Here is a 17,327-nt window from a genome sequence, read left to right as displayed (position 1 = left end):
TTGAGATAGAAATAGATCCTAAGTAAAGGCAGCTCACATCTCACCACTCTGATGCAGTGGCTGCAATTATAAAGCTCAATGAGAACTTTCTCATGAGCATCCAGAACAGGAAGCAGAGATCCCTGAATTGTGCACTTTTAATGCCAGGGCAGAACATAAAATAAATGAAAATCCGTGTCTTTGAAAATTATATTGAAAAAATAGCAGTCCACGTCTAGATAATCCACCTGTAAAAAGGAATCAAGCTAACTGGGGATGCTGCAGTGATATATTTGTGTTTGAAATCCCTGAAGGTTAAGAGAAAAATCTTGCATCAAAATATCCTTGGATAGGAAAGTGGACTGGACATTGAAGCACAGCCCATCGAGACTGGCTCCTATGCCATGGATCCAGACCACCTCAGAACCACTCAGTGTATATGCACAGTTTCCAGACTAGGGATATGATAATCCCTTAATCAAAGGCTAAAACAACCTATATTTCCAGGACCAGCATCTCTTCACCTTCATCTCCTGAATTCCTCTGGAAATATAAAGCTTTGATGGTACCAAGTTTGCCTTCTGAAGTAAAAGCATTGAATATAGGATAGTCTACAATGCCAGACTTGAAGTCCTAACATATGGTTTCCCCTTCCATTGACACTGTATTGCCGAGAGTAGCCATACAGCAAGAACAAACAACACACCTGCCCATGGAAACTCTGACCCCATGTTACTCTCACAACTGCCAACCTATAGAAAAAGAACAAAATACATACAGTCAGGACACCCACAATGACACCCTACAAACACAAATTCACACATGAATATTAGAGCCCGGAAAGATGTAACCCACTAAAACAAAAGGATGACAATACAAGTATATCCCTCATCATTAAAGTGCCAATGCAGTTGATAGAAATCTGGGGATGAAATCGATCTTCCCAGCAAACGTTGCTAGTGGACAGAGCAAACTCTCTATCTTGCCCCCTTCCCCACCCTAAATTAATGGATATTCCACCAGTCCCAGAAAGAAAAATGTCCAAAACACTAAATTAAACTGTAACAGTAGGACCAGAAAGCACAAGATCAAACTGGTGAAACACAAATTTAGGATGTGTCAGAAAATCCTTTTTCAATCTAAGATTGTTCAAAATGTAGATTGGGCTTCAAATGTGGGTACCACAGGCAGAAAAACATGAAGAATTTAAGAATCAAATGGTCACTGTGATATGGGGATTAGATTGGCGTGAATTATTCTTGATAAGGTACGATAGACCCAAAGGCTTTCCTCGACATTATTTTTGATTTTGTGGTTGAGATGGAAATAAATGGGCTGAATATAAATGGACAATCTCAGCAGGTCTAGCAGCATCTGTGGAGAGAGAAACAGAGTTAACGTCTCAAGTCCATATGACCCTTCTTCAGGTCGCATGGACTCGAAACGTTAACTCTGTTTCTCTCTCCATAGGTGCTGCTAGGCCTGCAGAGTTTTTCCAGCATTTTCTGTTTTTGTTTCAGATTTCCAGCTTCTGTAGTATATTGCTTTTATAAAATGGACAATAACAGATGATAATGTCATGCAAATTAATGACATAATATCCCAATTCTAAAAAGAGGAGACCAAGTAACAAATAATTATTTTGTTCATGTAAAATGTTTGACAATGAAATTTTTTAACATAAAATTGAAGTCTGTCAACATTTATGATCCACTCTGCTCAAATACACTGCACCCCCTCATATTTAAAGGCGCACCTCAGCTTATAAGCACCTCAGCAAGCGATCTTATGGTACACCATGAGTGAGTGCATGGGAGCAAGTTTCTATGAGAGCAAATCTGCCTCTGACAGAGGCGCCAGCCCATAGCAAAAGCAAAGGGGATCAGTCTCTCGAACCGTTTTTAACACTGCATACAACTGTTCCATTGGCGAAGTTGAATCACGTTTACACAAACTTGTCATTAGTGGCGTCACAGAACAGTTGCCCTGGAGATGAGGCTCCCCTACCCATTTATTAAAAGAGGATATGTAGCGTAGCAGCAAGCTGCATCGTCTCTTCGAGTGGGTGGTGGGGTGGGAGGGAGAGAGGGAAAAGACAAGCTACTTTAGAGCACTGAGAGTAATTTGCACAGGCCTTGTGCTGCGGATGGCGGCAGTGACTGCCCGTGTTGGTCAGTGAGCCCTGAACGCTTTGCCTCCTCCGGGGAGGGCTCAGGGACCAGACGATGCTCCTTCGTCTGCTGCTGCTGAGCAGCGCTCGCTGTGACCTTCTCAGCATCTCCCGAACAAATGCCAGTTGGCGGCGTCCTAACCCCATTGCCAAAAGGTGCGTACACGGCTTAATCAATGTATACAGAGGTCCCGTCCATTGATATGAATGCTACTAATTCATGAACATCAAATTGTAGGAAATTTAGAATTGGGGTCCGAAGGGAAGCGTTCTAATCCAACCATCTGCTGGTTTGTAACTCTGCTTCAAGTGTAGAATCACAGAATGGTTACAGCGCAGAAGGAGGCCATTCAGCCCGTTATGTCTGTGCTGGTCCTCTGAAGGCGCAATTCACCCAATGCCACACTCGTGCGATTTCCCAGTAGCCTTGCAAATTTTTCCTTTTCAGATAATAATTCAATTCCCTTTGAAAGCCTTAATTGACCCTGTCTCCATCACACTCTCAGGCAGTGTATTCCAGATCCAACCATTTGTTGCATGAAAATGTTTCTCCTCATGTTGTCACTGGTTCTTTTGCCAATCACCTTAAATTTGTGCCATCCGGTTTTTGATTCCTCCACCAATGGGAACAGTTTCTATTGACTTTGTCCAGACCCCTCATTCATCCCATTTGAATACCCCTGTGAAAACCACTCTCCAACTTCTCCAAAGAGAACAGTCCCAACTTCTCCAATCTCTCTATGTAACTGCAGTCCCTTATTCCTGGCCTCCCTATTCTCATGGGTCTTTGTTGCATCCTATCTAATGTTTTAATATCCTTCCCAAAGTACAGTGCCCAGAACTGGATGCAATATTCCAGTTGAGGCTGAACTAGTGTTTTAGACAGATTGAACATAGCTGGATAAGAGTGCAGTTGGTGCTGCATTCCTGTATTCAATGTCACAGGAAATCGACTAATAGTCATCGAACTCAACCTTCTTTTAATATTATTATTAACTTATAACTATATCATTATCAATTATAACACTAAACCAATTATGAAGGGGTTTGATAGCGCAGACCTACAGAAGTTGTTTCTAATTGTGTGGGGAATCCAAAGAAGGTCATAAATACAAATGAGTCAATAATGAGTCCTATATGGAATACAGGAGTAATTTCTTTATCCAGAGAGTACTTAGAATGTGGAACTTGCAAACCCATTAAGGCTGGATTTTATGTTCCCAGCAGACAGGTTTAAAAGTTGGAGAGGGGGGGAATTAATGGCCACTTAAAGGCTGCATTTTGCCTGCAGCAGTTGTTGTGTGTTCAGTAGGTCACATGAAGAGGTTCTGATTCTTGTAATGGTTGAACTTTAATTGTTTATTGATAGCACATAACTATATACATGTATACAGGATATAGCTCAAGCTATGAGCTAACTCCGTGCTTCCTTCTACATAGGTCCCTGTCCAGTCCACAACTGACTCTAGTCTCAGGTCCTGTGTCTCTTTACATCACACTGTTTCCCAGTCCCACATTAACCCTTGCTATGCCAGATACCCTTATACTACACCATCGCCAAGTCTTTATCCAACGTATTTACATTACAGTCATGCTGCTCTTCTCCCCACTTTAAGTCTCTGAAATTATAAATTCAGGTAGTCTGGAGGCTTGAAAATTCTCACGGATCTTGTTCTGATTACATTCGGAGGAGTAGTAGGCTCTGTTGATTTGGGCAACCTTTGTTGATTCTGAGTTTGAGTTGTAGTCTGTGTTTCTGGCACTTGGTTATCTTCTTCTGATATGCCTTTTAACTCCTTAGAGTTGAACTTCTCTTTGTCAGCTCCCCATCTGCTCTGCTTGGGGACCACCAGCTTGTCCCATTCTTTCTGGAGTGAGTGGCCACTCCGTTCATTCATGATATGAACTGGCTTTTCTTTCTTCCTGTGGTTCACTGTGATCTTTGTGGGAGTTGAAAATGTCTCTCCCTGTCGTTTGGATGTTCTTCATCAGTGGGCTCATCCTGCAGTTTGGCTTTTATCACAACATTGTGTTCTTCCGTGTGTCTCCGTGCCTCACTGAGACGTGCTCTGGCGAGTTGATGGTCGCTAGTTCATTGCTTCAGCATCATCTTGCAGCTTTGCATGTTGGCTGGAGGTTGCAGTGTCTGTGCCATGGTGTTTACAGGTAGTGTGACAGCAACTGCTGGAGCCTAGGGTTGGGACTCATTCTTCTATTGCTGATAGTTTTCCTGTGTGTCTTCCACATGAGGAACAGTGGTAATTATCTGAACGTATGACTGGCCCAACCAAAGAGGAGCTTCTGCCAACGGCAGGCTCTGTGAAGAATGAAGACAATTCAGAGCTGAAGTACCAGTCGAGAGGTTTCTTTATTGGTAGGCCTCTTGGGAACTTATAGTTCCATATAGTTGACAGCAGAGGTTGTCTTGATGTCTTCTGCCATTTTAAGAGGGTTAAGGGCAACATATGTCTCTGCTCAAGAGAGAAAATGATTGGTTGCGGATGGTGTACATGACTTTGAATATCTGCTTGTTGCCACATCTTAGTCATCCTAGGATCATGCCTGTGACTGGAAGTTGGATTCCTCCAGGCCTGTAGAGTGGTGTGCCTGTCACTCATCGCCTGAGGTCTCTCAGCCACGGTTCCTTATCTGAGAGGCTCCCGTGTCCCATTTAAAGTTGGTGAGGTGACTGTTTACTGAGATGTCTGCATCCCAAAAAGAGAATCCAGGATCCTTGACCTCACTCAAGAAGCACGGTTGGGTTTCTTCCTGATGTAGTACCTCAATCTCATGGGTTGTCTTGGGATCCTCTGCCTGTCTGGGTGCTTTAGATTTGCATAGCTTTCCGAAGTGTCCCAGGTGAATGCAGCTGAAACACTGCACTGATATTGCTCTCATCTGTGAGGTCATTAGACTCCACACAGCGCTGTCTGTCATAGTCACCCATCCACTTGTGGTCAGTTAGGGTACTGCCTGCCTTGGCATGGAGTCTCTCTGCCCCTTTGTTGCTTTACTAGCTGGACAGTTGGGGGTGCCCTGTACCATGGCTTGCTTTTGCTTTGTAAAAGAATCGGTGGTTGTTGGATTTCAAACTATCTGATTATTTGAATGGCTTTTTCTATAGTCAGATCTTCCTTGGTCTGTAGTTTGTCTGAAAGGGCATCATCAGCCACTCCAACAATTCGGTCTCTTGTGAGTTCTGACTTAAAGTCATCTTAGTCATAGCCTTCAGCCAATCTTATAATTTGTTTATAAAAGAGTCAACCAGTTCTCCAGGCTATTTGACATGTTTTTTGAATTTTGCTCTCTCCATAGTTTTGTTGATTGTTAGATTAAAATATATATCAAAGAATGTTAGAACTTCATCAAATTTATCTGAGAATTTGTTCATTCCTTGCCTCACAATAATATCATTGGCTAACAGACCTACTAGATAAAATAGTGTATTCACTTGTTCAGTTTCTGCCTTTATCTAACCCTGAAGCTATCATGTACCTTAAGAGTCTTTTCTGCCAAAGCCCCCAATTTTGTGTTTGGTCTGGCTCTTGGATCAGCCCAAGTTGTTCTGGCAATGTTAATTTGTTGTCAGTAGATGCTTTGAAGGTCAGGTGAGTACAGCTTTAAATGCTGTGCAGGCTTTAAAGATGGTGCTGCGGTTATCAGTTTTACAGAGTCTTCCCATGCTTGTCGTGTTTTGGCAGGCTCCCACGGCAATGGTGGTCCTGACTCCCTCGGGGTTTAGTATTTTTGCAGCGATTTTGTTAAATCAACAATTTTGGGCCTTTCCTGTGATATTGGAGGATTTTTGGGCATTTCACAATTCATTCCCAGCTTTGGCTGAGGTTTTTAAATCTTCTGCTTTTTAGAGTTATTCCCTGACAACAAGCTCAGCTGCCATGTGGTATGGCGCTGACTCTGAACCTGAGCTAGCCAAATTGCTTTCAGAAAGGGACTGCTCTGAATATTATTTACAGCACTGAAGCTTTTTAAACTAGTCCTGTCTTAGAACAGAATGTTTTTTGCTCACCACTGCTAGGTCCTTTGACTCTGCATTCCCTGAGTACGCACAATGGACCTCCATGAGATCTTGTGAAGTCCTCAGCTGCACAGTAGAGCTTTTTCTTCTGCCTTTCTGCTTCAAATTCTGCAACAGAGCTTCTTTCAGCTGTTCTCCATCGGTGCCTTCACTTCAGGTACTTTCAATCAGGTCAGAACGCTGCTCCTTTAGTTTTACACCTTTTGAATTTCTGCCACTATATTGTATATCCAGTAGGTCTGACGAAGAGCTTCTGACTTTTGAATGGTTGAACATTAAGTGTTCATTGCTAACACACAATTATGTACAAATATACAGCGTATAGCCCAAGCTATGAGCTAACTCCATGCTTGCTTCTACACAGGTCTCTGTCTAGTCCACAACTGACTCTAGTCTCAGACCATGTGTCTCTTTACATCACACTGTGGGAGCTATTGTTTCCCAGTCCTACATTAACCCTTGCTATGCCAGATACTCTTATGCTACAGCAAGGGAGGCTTAGGCCCTGCAGGAAGTCCAGTGGCTAACGTTGCCGAAGAACCCCCATTAAAATTCTACCCCATCCATTGGACTATGCAGTTCAATCGATCAAGATTTTCTGTTTCTATTTGATTTTTAGAACTGATCTAGTTCATCTCATTAAATGGAACAACAGCTGGCTCGAGGAGATTCTGTGTGAGGAAAGAGGGGGAAAAATTAACTGGGAATCCCCTTTTTGATCTTTATAGATGACTTGATGTCTGAATGGATTTCCCACACAATGGAAACAAATTCTCTATGCCTACCCTGTCAAACTCCTTCATAATTTAGAATTGGTTTAGTGGTGCTAATTGATAATGTTTTTGCTAAAAGAGGGAGGCAATCATGGAGTCAAGAAAATTGTTTGAGAAATACAGTTGATGTCATCAGCTTAAGGAAGATGATTCTATGACTTGAATAATGAGAATTAGAATATAACATTAAGAAGAGGAAGGATAAAAAACATACTGCTTGAGGGATTGTGGAGATGATGAGTTTGGGGGTGGAAAGAAATGGCATTTGACCATATAGGAGTGAAACAAAAAGGTAAATCATAAAATAAGCAAGTGTTCCTTGTGATTGAATGAGCACATAGAAGGGAAACAGCAATGAGAGATTGAAAAGGATAAGTAGAAGAAAACACACAAAGGAAGGAATGGAGAAAGGTAAACATTGGATGGTGAAGAAAACATAAAGAGGGAAGGATGAGATAAATACAGAAGGAATGGAGAGAGAGAGAGAGAGAGAAAGTGGCATACACAGAAGTACAGAAGTAAAGTTGGGTAAGGAAGTTACCAAAAAGAAGAGATTTTGTCTTCCACATTTACCAGTTTCCGTATCCTTTATTGTGCGAGCATGAGTTGATTGTGGAAAAAAGATTCAAGAAAATTGTTTTTGCATGCTTGTTGCCAAAAAAATCAGTTGTGTGATTGAATGGTAGGGTAAAAAGTATAAAAATAAAATATATTTTTATACCATAGCATCATGATTTTGCTTAAAAAAATCAGGTGGACAATTCCTATTCATATTAACTCTGCATCCTGTGTCACACCCTTTATGCCAACATTTATAATGGGAAAATCTAGGGGATAATCTTCATCTTCACTGTCTGAGCATGAAGAGTGGGACACAGTGAATAATTTGGTGGCATACAGAATATCAAAGATAAGGAAAAGGCTTAGCAGCAGAGGCGTTGTAGTGGTTGGTTGGGCTGAAACATGAAGAATGGCCAAGTAGGCTAGTTGCAATTGTTCTTGAAACACTTGGTTGGTTCCTTTAGGAAAGGATGAGCAAATTAACGCCCAAAAAGGGGAAGACTATTGACCGGAAGCATTTTTGTCCCATGTATTCTCTCAATGTATTTAAAATTATATAATTTGCAGAATTTTACAGGGTATTAAACTTCTTATTCCAAAGGAGTCTCCAATAAGATTTCATATCATTGTAGGAATTTGCTGTGTCCCAATTGGCTGTCACATTTTCCCAAAGTAACAGCAATCTCTTCAAAAGCACCTCATTGGCAGAGTAACATTTCGGGATGTCCTGATTGTATTAAACATACTACATAAATGCAAGTTATTTCTTTCATTCCTTTTATTTCCTCAAGATTTCTGGTCACTAATGGGAAAGAAATCTCTGTCCTGGAGTGGCTTCATGAATCTTATTGGGGATTGTAGCTTTGGAGGTAGAATCCGATGCAGAGTCATTCAGTATCAGGAAAAAAACATTTGCAAAATGTACAACACAAAACGGTGCATAAGCCCTAAGTGTAGCTTCGTTTTAAAAAATTGTGTACAATGGTTTGTGGAGGACTACACTAGAAAATATTTGATGCTGCTATATAGCAGCATCGTGAAGAAGTATTAAATATCTGGCTCACTTCAAAAAGTAATTCACTGCAAACTACTTAGTCTTGCTTCAACTGGAACATAGGAACAGAAGTGGGCCATTCAGTCCCTTGAACCCCTTTTCAGCCATTTAAGTAGATCATGGCTGATCTGCATCTTACCTCTATCTTGATTCTGTAGCCCTTCATATCCTTCCCTAACCAAAGATTGTCAACCTCAGTTTTGAAATTTTCAATGACCCCCCACCCCAGCCTCAATAGTTTTTTTTGGGGTGAGAATTTGAAATTTCTGCTAACCTTTGTGTGAAGATTTGCTTCCTGACTTCACGCATTAACAGCCTAGAACTAAATGGGATCTAACCAGAACTTTATATAACTGTTAACATAACTTTCAACTCCACCATCTTGAGATAAAGGTCTACTTTCCATTAACCTCTTCAATTATTTTTTGCACGTCTCCATTAACTTTTGGAGATACCTGTATGTGGACCTTCATATTTCAGTCTAACTCCAGAGGAAAGGTGTTTTGTGAATTGTTGTTATATTTTAAAGAAACATATACTTTTGAAAATGTGCCCAAGATACTTTCTTAATGAATTAGAATGTGGTATTTGTCATGTAGCAGAGAAGCTCAGGAATTTCTCTATCCCTAAGGTGAGAACATTGCTTGGCTGCCTCAGCAGCCTGCTGCTTTGCTTCTTATTGCCACAGGGGGATATTACCTGTAAGCATGGAATCAAGTTTTTCAAAAATGGACCCAATTTTAACTCTGTTTAAACGAATGGATTTTGGGTGAGTTAAAATCTTGCCTTTTATGCCTGGTGAATACACCTAGCTTTAGCTCTGTATTATGCCAAAATCTGACTGCTGTTGAACTGTGTAGCAGCCAGATCAACATTAAATCAAGGACTATCTTGAAGTTCCTTCAGTTTAATATTGACAGGAAATGTATGTTGCCAGAAATACCCCACCTTGGACCAGATTAGTTGTACCTACCTTGATTGGAAAAAGTCATACATGGACATACACTGCAAGAGTAAGAAAACCTGTATTGCAAGTAAGATTTACTGCTGTATATGATAAATAAAACCAAGGCAGAATCATCTCAGATTTGGACTAAGTGCAGTAGTAGGCGGGTAAAATGACATTTTACCCTTCGGCCGCAATAACTGGTTTTCACGCCGTTTCATTCCAAACCTGCTGCATTACTTATGCATTCCTGGGAAACACGCTGTTTCAATTGCGGGCAGGCTTTCGTTTGCCCACCACACCATCACCTCGGCACTTCATCATGCTGGGCGCCATATTTAAAGTCCAGCTTTTTGCACACATCTCAGTTCTTCCAGCCCACAACTACTGCAAGGAAGATGACCATGAAAGGCAAAAGGACTGCAGGCCCTAGGTTTAGTGACGCATCACTGGAATGCTTTTTAGACGCTGTGGAGGTCTGCTGTGATGTTCTCTACAGCAACTCTGGCCGCAGGATGGGCAGCGGCGTGACCAACCAGGCTTGGGAGACAGTGGCAGTGGTGATCAGTGTCACTGCTGCACAGAAGAGGTTGGCCATTCAATGCAGATAGAGGATGAATGATCTCATCCGTGCAACCAGGGTATAACAACCATCTCATCACTTTAAACTCACACACTCAAGCCCACCACACATTCATTAGCATCTCACTTACTGCCAGCTCAAGGGACATCACCACCCATTCTCACACACGTATCCTCACATGTCCTTCTGGCCTCATCTCCTCAGCCCTCACCATCTTGAGGCCACTTGCACAGATCAACATGTGCAACCACACACACCCTGGGTCACCCCCCTTCCCCAGTACGGCCCTCGTCTTGCAGCCTCTTCCCTTGCCTGGGGCCACTTCGCCAAGCAAACTCTAGCCCTGCAGCCATTGAAAAGCCACCCATGTATAGCTGACCTGGTAAGTAGAGACCTGCCCGTGAGCCCCCCTAAAAGTGATGTGGTGCTGCCTGCAAAGCCTGGCACTGGTGACTGTGAGTGCTGACCGAAGCAAGGTCAGCAAACAAACCTTGAAGTCCCAGGCAAAGTCCAGCCCGCCAAATGCACATCGCGTATGTGCTGTTATGAAACACGTCAGCGTGTTTTCCCACCAACATGGGTGGACGATCCAGTGGTGGGGGGACGATACCAGCGGGCTCGCCTAATAATGATATGTTGATCTATTACAATGAAGTTCCCACGTCCGATGGCGGAGAACGCAGCCCACCACTGGCGGGCTGAGCGGACGATTGTGAACTGGTTTCACGCCGTCGTGAAACCGATCGCGCCATATTGTTCGCTCATGTCACTGAATATGCCCAATGCCGCTGGGCATGGAAAATCCCAGCCCAGATATGTATTAGTGAATTATTGCCAAAGTAGCTCATTGTCCTGATTCACATTTCTTTCAGTAATTTATTTTTCTCCCTTTGCATGCAGATACCAAAACCTTTGCTCAACACTTGACTACCTGGCACAATTCAGATCAGAATGGTGATTGAATGGCTTTATCCTCACTCTGACTCTGAGCATCATGCGTTAGTACTCAATGTCAACGCATGATGTCATAGATGCAGGAATTTATGGTCATAAACCCATCAAGGGATGGGAATAAAGAAAGGTAGGAGTAGGCCATTTAGCCACTTGGGCCTATGTTTTTAAAATCTTTAATGGGACATGAGTGTCGCTGGCAAGGCTAGCATTTGTTGCCTATCCCTAAATGCTCTTATTCCATTCAATAAAATTATGGCTGATCTGTGAGCGAATTCCATATACTCACCACCATACAAAAGCAAAATAGAGCAAAATCACAATGAGACAAACTTGGATGACATGAAATTCCAGTTACGTTAAATTTGTCAACCATTTCCACTGGCAGATTAACAAGTCCCATAGAACAATGCCGTGATAAGCTGGAATTTTGCATTAGTCACTTGGAATAACCAAACTTGTCTAACTTGTAATATGACCGTGCCAACCAATCAGAGCGGAGTTAGACCACACAAGAGTGCAAAATCATGGCATGCTGGGCAAGCCATTGTTTGACATCGCCATCTCTCTGTGAGTTAAAAGTGTTGTCGATCGGAGAGAAGGTGGAGTTGATACAGCAAGTGGAAAACTGTGGCGTGAAGCGCAAAGCGGACATCGCAAAGATGTGGGAGACTCTGCTATCAAGTTTATCTACCATTATGAAACGCAAGGCAAAAACCTTGTAGTGGTTTGACACACAGGCATTCTCTCCAACAAGGCAGAGGATGAGAATGACTGCCGATCCTGACGAAGAAGTTCTGCTAACATAATTCAAGAAAGCCCAAGCAGGGAAGATTCTCATCCCTGGTCCAATACTCCAGGAAAGGGGAGTTGTCCTGACAAAGCAGCTCACCCGCAGTGATGGAAGGCTGGATTGATTCAAGACAAAAGCACAGTGTAATCTTCCACGCTGTAAGTAGCCCCAAAATGGACTCAGCCGCATCTTGAATGAGTATGCACCAAGAGACATGTTTAGCACAGATCAAACTGGACTATTTTACTGTAGAGATGCTCTGGGATTTTGCACTCCAGAATGAAAACACCAAAAGCATGTTTGACTGTAGCGACGACATGGCAAACTTTACCACGCACATCTGAAAACAGCCGGCTAAGCAGGAAAAGATTACTGTGTTTTTCCAGAGCAAACTCCTGGCCTTTTTTCAATGCAAAGCCCCAGCCTTTCTCAAGGTCAGGTCATTGTAAGGTTTGAACAAATTGAATAAAGACTTTTTCCCCACATTTACTGCTCTATTGTGTTTCCATTTGGCATTTAAATCTTGTTTTTGACATAGACTATATTTGTAGGCATGTTGGGTTACATAGAGACTCATTAATGTGGGAATGAAGCCTCACGGGCAATCGCCTTCACTTGACACAAATTCCGAGGAGGTCCCCCTGGGATTTGACTCGAGATTTTACTATACTGTGAATACTGGAAATCAACCTGAAACATTGGCTGTAACTCTACTGGCTTGCTGAGGGTCCTGCTGCCAAGACCAAAAGCAGGTCATGAGCCTGCGCGGGCAAATGACAGGACTGCATAGCGGGTCTTATTGGTGGTGGCCAATTAATGAGCCACCATTGGGACTGCTGTCAAATGAAAGAGAGCTGCCTGCCTTTCCCAGAGTTGGCCCAATCGAATCGAGGTGACCCTGTTGATGCTGCAATGGGAAAGAGAGGCTCCTCCTTACTGAGGCACCCACAAAGGGCTGGGAACAAATATTTTTCAAATATTCTTCATCTGCTGGGACCAGGCAAGCAGGTCCTGGTGATGGATGGGTGGAATTTTGCACTAGTCACTTGAAATAACCAAACTTGTCATATGACCATGCCAACCAATCAGAGCAGAGTTAGAGCCAAGTGGGTGGCCATTGTTGTAAGTGGGGGAGGTGGGAGCATCCAGAAAGGAAGACTCCTGCACCTACTGCGCCCCCCCCGGAAAGCTGCTGGGAGGCCACCCTGATGTACATCATTGTCTCCTAACATGGCAGAGGATCATCCTGAGTCTGGTAAAAAAAAAGCCATAAGATGACTATTAATAGGCCAGTTAATTGGATTAATTAGCTGCCTCATTTCATCAGTGAGTGTCTGAACCATTGCCATTCCCTTCTTTGGGAATATTCCACGGCAGTGGGAGGATGTTGGATTTCCATTGTGGTGCCTTCTGTCGCCATTTTACCAATCCTTCCCACTCCCAGCCCATCTCCAGAGGGCTGGTAGAATCCCAGCTATTAAATCTGTTCTCTGCTCCATATACATGCCCTTGTCCCATACTCCTTAATACCATTGCTTAACATAAATCTATCAATCTCAGATTCAAAATTAACAATTGACCCAGAATCAACTGCCATTTGTGGTAGAGAATTCCCAATTTCTGTTATCCTTTGCATGAAGAAGTGTTTCCTAACTTCACTCCTGAAAGATCTGGCTATAATTTTTAGGCTATGTTCCCCAGTGCTAGACTTCCTAACCAGCAGAAATTATTTCTATCTACCCCATCACTTCCAATTAATTTCTAGAAAACTTTTGTCAAATTGCCCCCTAACCTAATTTCTAAGAAATATAACCCTAATATTTGTGTAATCTCACCTCGTAATTTAATCCATGGAGTCCAGGTATCATTCTGGTAAATCTGTGCTGTACATCTTCCAAGGGCAATATATACCTCTTAAGATGTGGTGCTCAAAATTGAACACAGTGTTTGAGGTTTGAGCTAACCAAGGCTTTGTATAGCCAAAGGATAACTTCTATCTCTCTAGTCCTCATGATATAAAGGCTAGCATTCCATTAGCCATTTTGATTATTTTCTGTCCTTGTCCATGACATTTTAATGATCTATGTATAAGCTCCACTGAGGCCCTTTGGAACTTTTCACCATTTGGAAAGTACTCTGATTTATCTTTTTTAAACCCAAAGTGGATGACCTCATATTTGCTGACACTGAAATCCATTTGTCCTTGTTTTTTTCCCATTTACTTAATCTATCAACATCTCTGTAATTTTATGCTTCCGTCTACATTGCTTACAATGCTGCCTATCTTTGTGTCATCAGCAAACTTGGATATATAGTTCTATCCCACCATTAACGTCATTAACAAATACAGTGAATAGCTGAGGCCCCCGCATGGGTCCCTGTGGGACAGCACTAGCCATATCCTGCCAATTAAAGCATCTCATGTCAGCATATTCACTATCTCCTGTCACTTAGCCAATTTCCTAACCAGATCAATAATTTGCCTTCAATTCCATGAGCTTCAATCTCAGGTGGATAAATCCAAAACAAATTAAGTTTACAAAACCAATCAATGGGAATGTTATTGTCAGAGCCTGCTTTAACATCCGATGTCTTTAGTATTATGTTTCGTATTGAATGTCAAGATATGTCTGTAAAATTGCAGACCATATCATTTGCTGAGTTGTGTCTGATACTCTTTGTGTAATACCAATGGTTTACTGAAATTCTCTATATGTTGCATTCCTTTTTCCAGTAGTATTTTACCTGGAATGTTTGCTCCAATCTTCCAGCTCAATGCCCATTATGCAAGTGAAATAAAAAAGGTGAGCCAAACAGTTGAAACTTTATATATCATTTTTATTTTAAAAATAAGAACATAAGAAATAGGAGCTGATTATGACTTTTGGCTCTTCAAGCCTGCTCCACCATTCAACATGATTATGGCTGATCCTCTACCTCAATGTCATCTTCCTGCACCATCCCCATATTCCTTAATTCATTTAATACCCAAAATTCTGTCAACCTCTGTTTTCAATTTACCCAATGATTGAGCATCCAGAGCTCTTTGGGGCAGAGAATTCCAAAAATTCAAAGGCCTTTGAGTGAAGAAATTTCTCCTTATCTCAGTCCTAAATGGCCAACCCTTATTTGAGACTGTGGCCCCATGTTCCAGATTCCCCAACTGGGGAACCCCTTAAAAGAAATATTTAAGCTTGTTTTAGATGCCATGACCTTACCTGATGATTAAAATGTTCAGCTCCTTGTTAACTCTTTATCCACCTACTCTGCATTTACTGACCTCCATGGTCTTCTTGCTGCCAATTCAAATTCCTCATCCTCATTTATAAATCCCTCTGGTCTCATCAGAGCCTACCTCTGCAACCCCTTTAGCATTATCATTCCCACTCCATGACTTTAATTCTCTGACTCTCAGCTCAAGCATTGCCCCTACTTGCTTTTCTTCACTCAACCCCATCATTGGTGACAGAACTTTTGGCATGTCAGCCACATTGGCTGGTGTTTCCCCATTAAACATTTCTTTCTTGTGATTTAACCCAGTTGTTGGGCTGTATATCTTACATACCTGGCAATACACCACTCAACAACCTCTTATTCTGAGACTGGGGTCTCATGTTCCAGATTCCTCAGCAAGGGAAACACTTAAAAGAGGGACCAATCATACCAAACAGCCCATCCCCTCAGCTATTTGCAACAGGCAGAGTACTGACCAAACTCAACCAGCCCTTTCTTACAAAACTTAGAATATAGTGTCCAACATTTGATGTGATTCCTTGATTGAACAGCACTTAATGAACAATCTTGAGTGTATTAAGAATTACACTAACAGCTAATTTAAGATTATTAGTCGGACTTACAATTTGGCTCACTTAATGCTTGCTAGAAGATGCATATATTCATATGCAGGGTCCTGTGCTCTGCAAACAGAAAGAACATGTCCAAACATTGCGCCTTTTTCAATTAAACAAAAGCATGGGAGCCAAATGTTCCCTGGTACACTCACCATGGCAATGCCTCGACCAATCAGAATTCACTTGCCAACCCTTTTCTCATGCAGTATAAACTGTTGCTGCCTTTGAAATTTGGCTTTCTTGCATCTGTCCTGATGAGTGCAAGACGAAAAGCTTTGGCAGCATGTTTCATTTTTCAGCAATACACAAGTTCTGTACTACCAAATGACTATTAAATGTAAATTGTTCTTGAATGCATATAATAATACAAGAATTCAAATAGGTTGTATGTTTCCAGTGAAAATGTCTTAACCATTGCCCCTGTGTAACTCTTGTATTTCTCCTGTGATATTAAAAAGCCATCAGCACATGGTAGTGTATATTTCTTAATGGCCACAATCCTTTGGCAAGTTTTTTTTTGAATCCAGCACGATTCATCCATTTTCTTTATGGTTCCCATTTTTTGCAACAAGAGTCAGCATCAATTCAATAGAGTATGAACAATATGATTTAGCAAACCCTTGACTACACCACTATGAATGTTTTCATTCCTGACATCAGCTATCCCTATGGCCTTCTGAGTGAGATTACCATTTTTTGTCAATTTAATAGTGAGCCGTTTCCACTGGCAAATACTTTGAGAGTGACTAAGTATATTTTATTTGAGACCACCCTTCTCGCTAGGAGAAGGTGGACACAGTCATCTCGTAAATTGGAGCTCTAATTGAACATTTCTTTTGGAACACAATGGGGAATATTTCACCCCTTTGCATTATTTAGGCTACCTCTGAATTTCCCTATAATGGCACAACTGTGATTGGGAGGTTGCCATGCAGTGAGTCAGAAGTGTGAGCTTGGCTGTGCTGGAACTATCCGTGTATTGCATGGCTGCAATGTAGTATGCTCCAGTCACCAAGCCTCCCCGCTCATGGAAAGTTCTCATTACAGAAGCTTTATGTTCCATGGAAACTTTTTCTATTTGAAAGACTAAAGTGAATCATTTAGTGGCTCATTAGACACAGTTGTGTCTTATCGAATGCAAGTAATAGCAGTTTATTACAGTTAATCTAGTTCCTGATTACATCATGACATTTAAAGTACAGTAGTCTGGAAAACTGGTAATCTTGGCCCCCATTTGGTCGGAGTCTGTAACCTGGGCCCCAATCTGGTCGTATCGGTAACTTTGGTCCCCATCTGATTGTTTCGGTAACATTGGCTCCCACTTGGTCGTAGTGGTAACCTTTGTGTCCACCTATCACCTATCCCCATTTTCTCAATTTGACAGGATTAGTTATGCAAGTCAGATATGGGGACATATAGGACACCTTAACTGATATCATGTGATCACTGAAGATATAATTGACAGAATTAACCATTGTGTTTTTATTACTATTCATTTCAATGTCATACTCAGTTACACTTTCCTTTTGAAGGCACAATTTAATTTCTCTGAAAACTAGTGACAAATAGAAAACTTTTTGTAAGTTTTGAGCTTATCAAGTGTTGGGAACTGAAAACCTTTCGCTTTGGA

At 41.8% G+C, this 17,327-nt stretch overlaps 1 protein-coding gene across 1 annotated transcript in view; it reads left to right on the top strand.

The window, feature by feature from the left end:
- The first annotated feature begins 2,204 nt into the window (after positions 1-2,204).
- LOC121287173 (very long-chain specific acyl-CoA dehydrogenase, mitochondrial-like) overlaps positions 2,205-17,327 on the top strand; it is a 78,040-nt gene continuing 62,917 nt past the window's right edge. Inside the window, exon 1 of the mRNA XM_041204794.1 lies at positions 2,205-2,305. Within this exon, the coding sequence (XP_041060728.1) occupies positions 2,205-2,305 (101 nt within the window). The remainder of the gene's footprint in view (positions 2,306-17,327) is intronic.

The sequence above is a fragment of the Carcharodon carcharias genome, chromosome 2, assembly GCF_017639515.1.
Source record: "Carcharodon carcharias isolate sCarCar2 chromosome 2, sCarCar2.pri, whole genome shotgun sequence".
NCBI classification, from domain to species: Eukaryota; Metazoa; Chordata; class Chondrichthyes; order Lamniformes; family Lamnidae; genus Carcharodon; species Carcharodon carcharias.
This window is presented reverse-complemented; position numbering and strand designations above follow the sequence as displayed.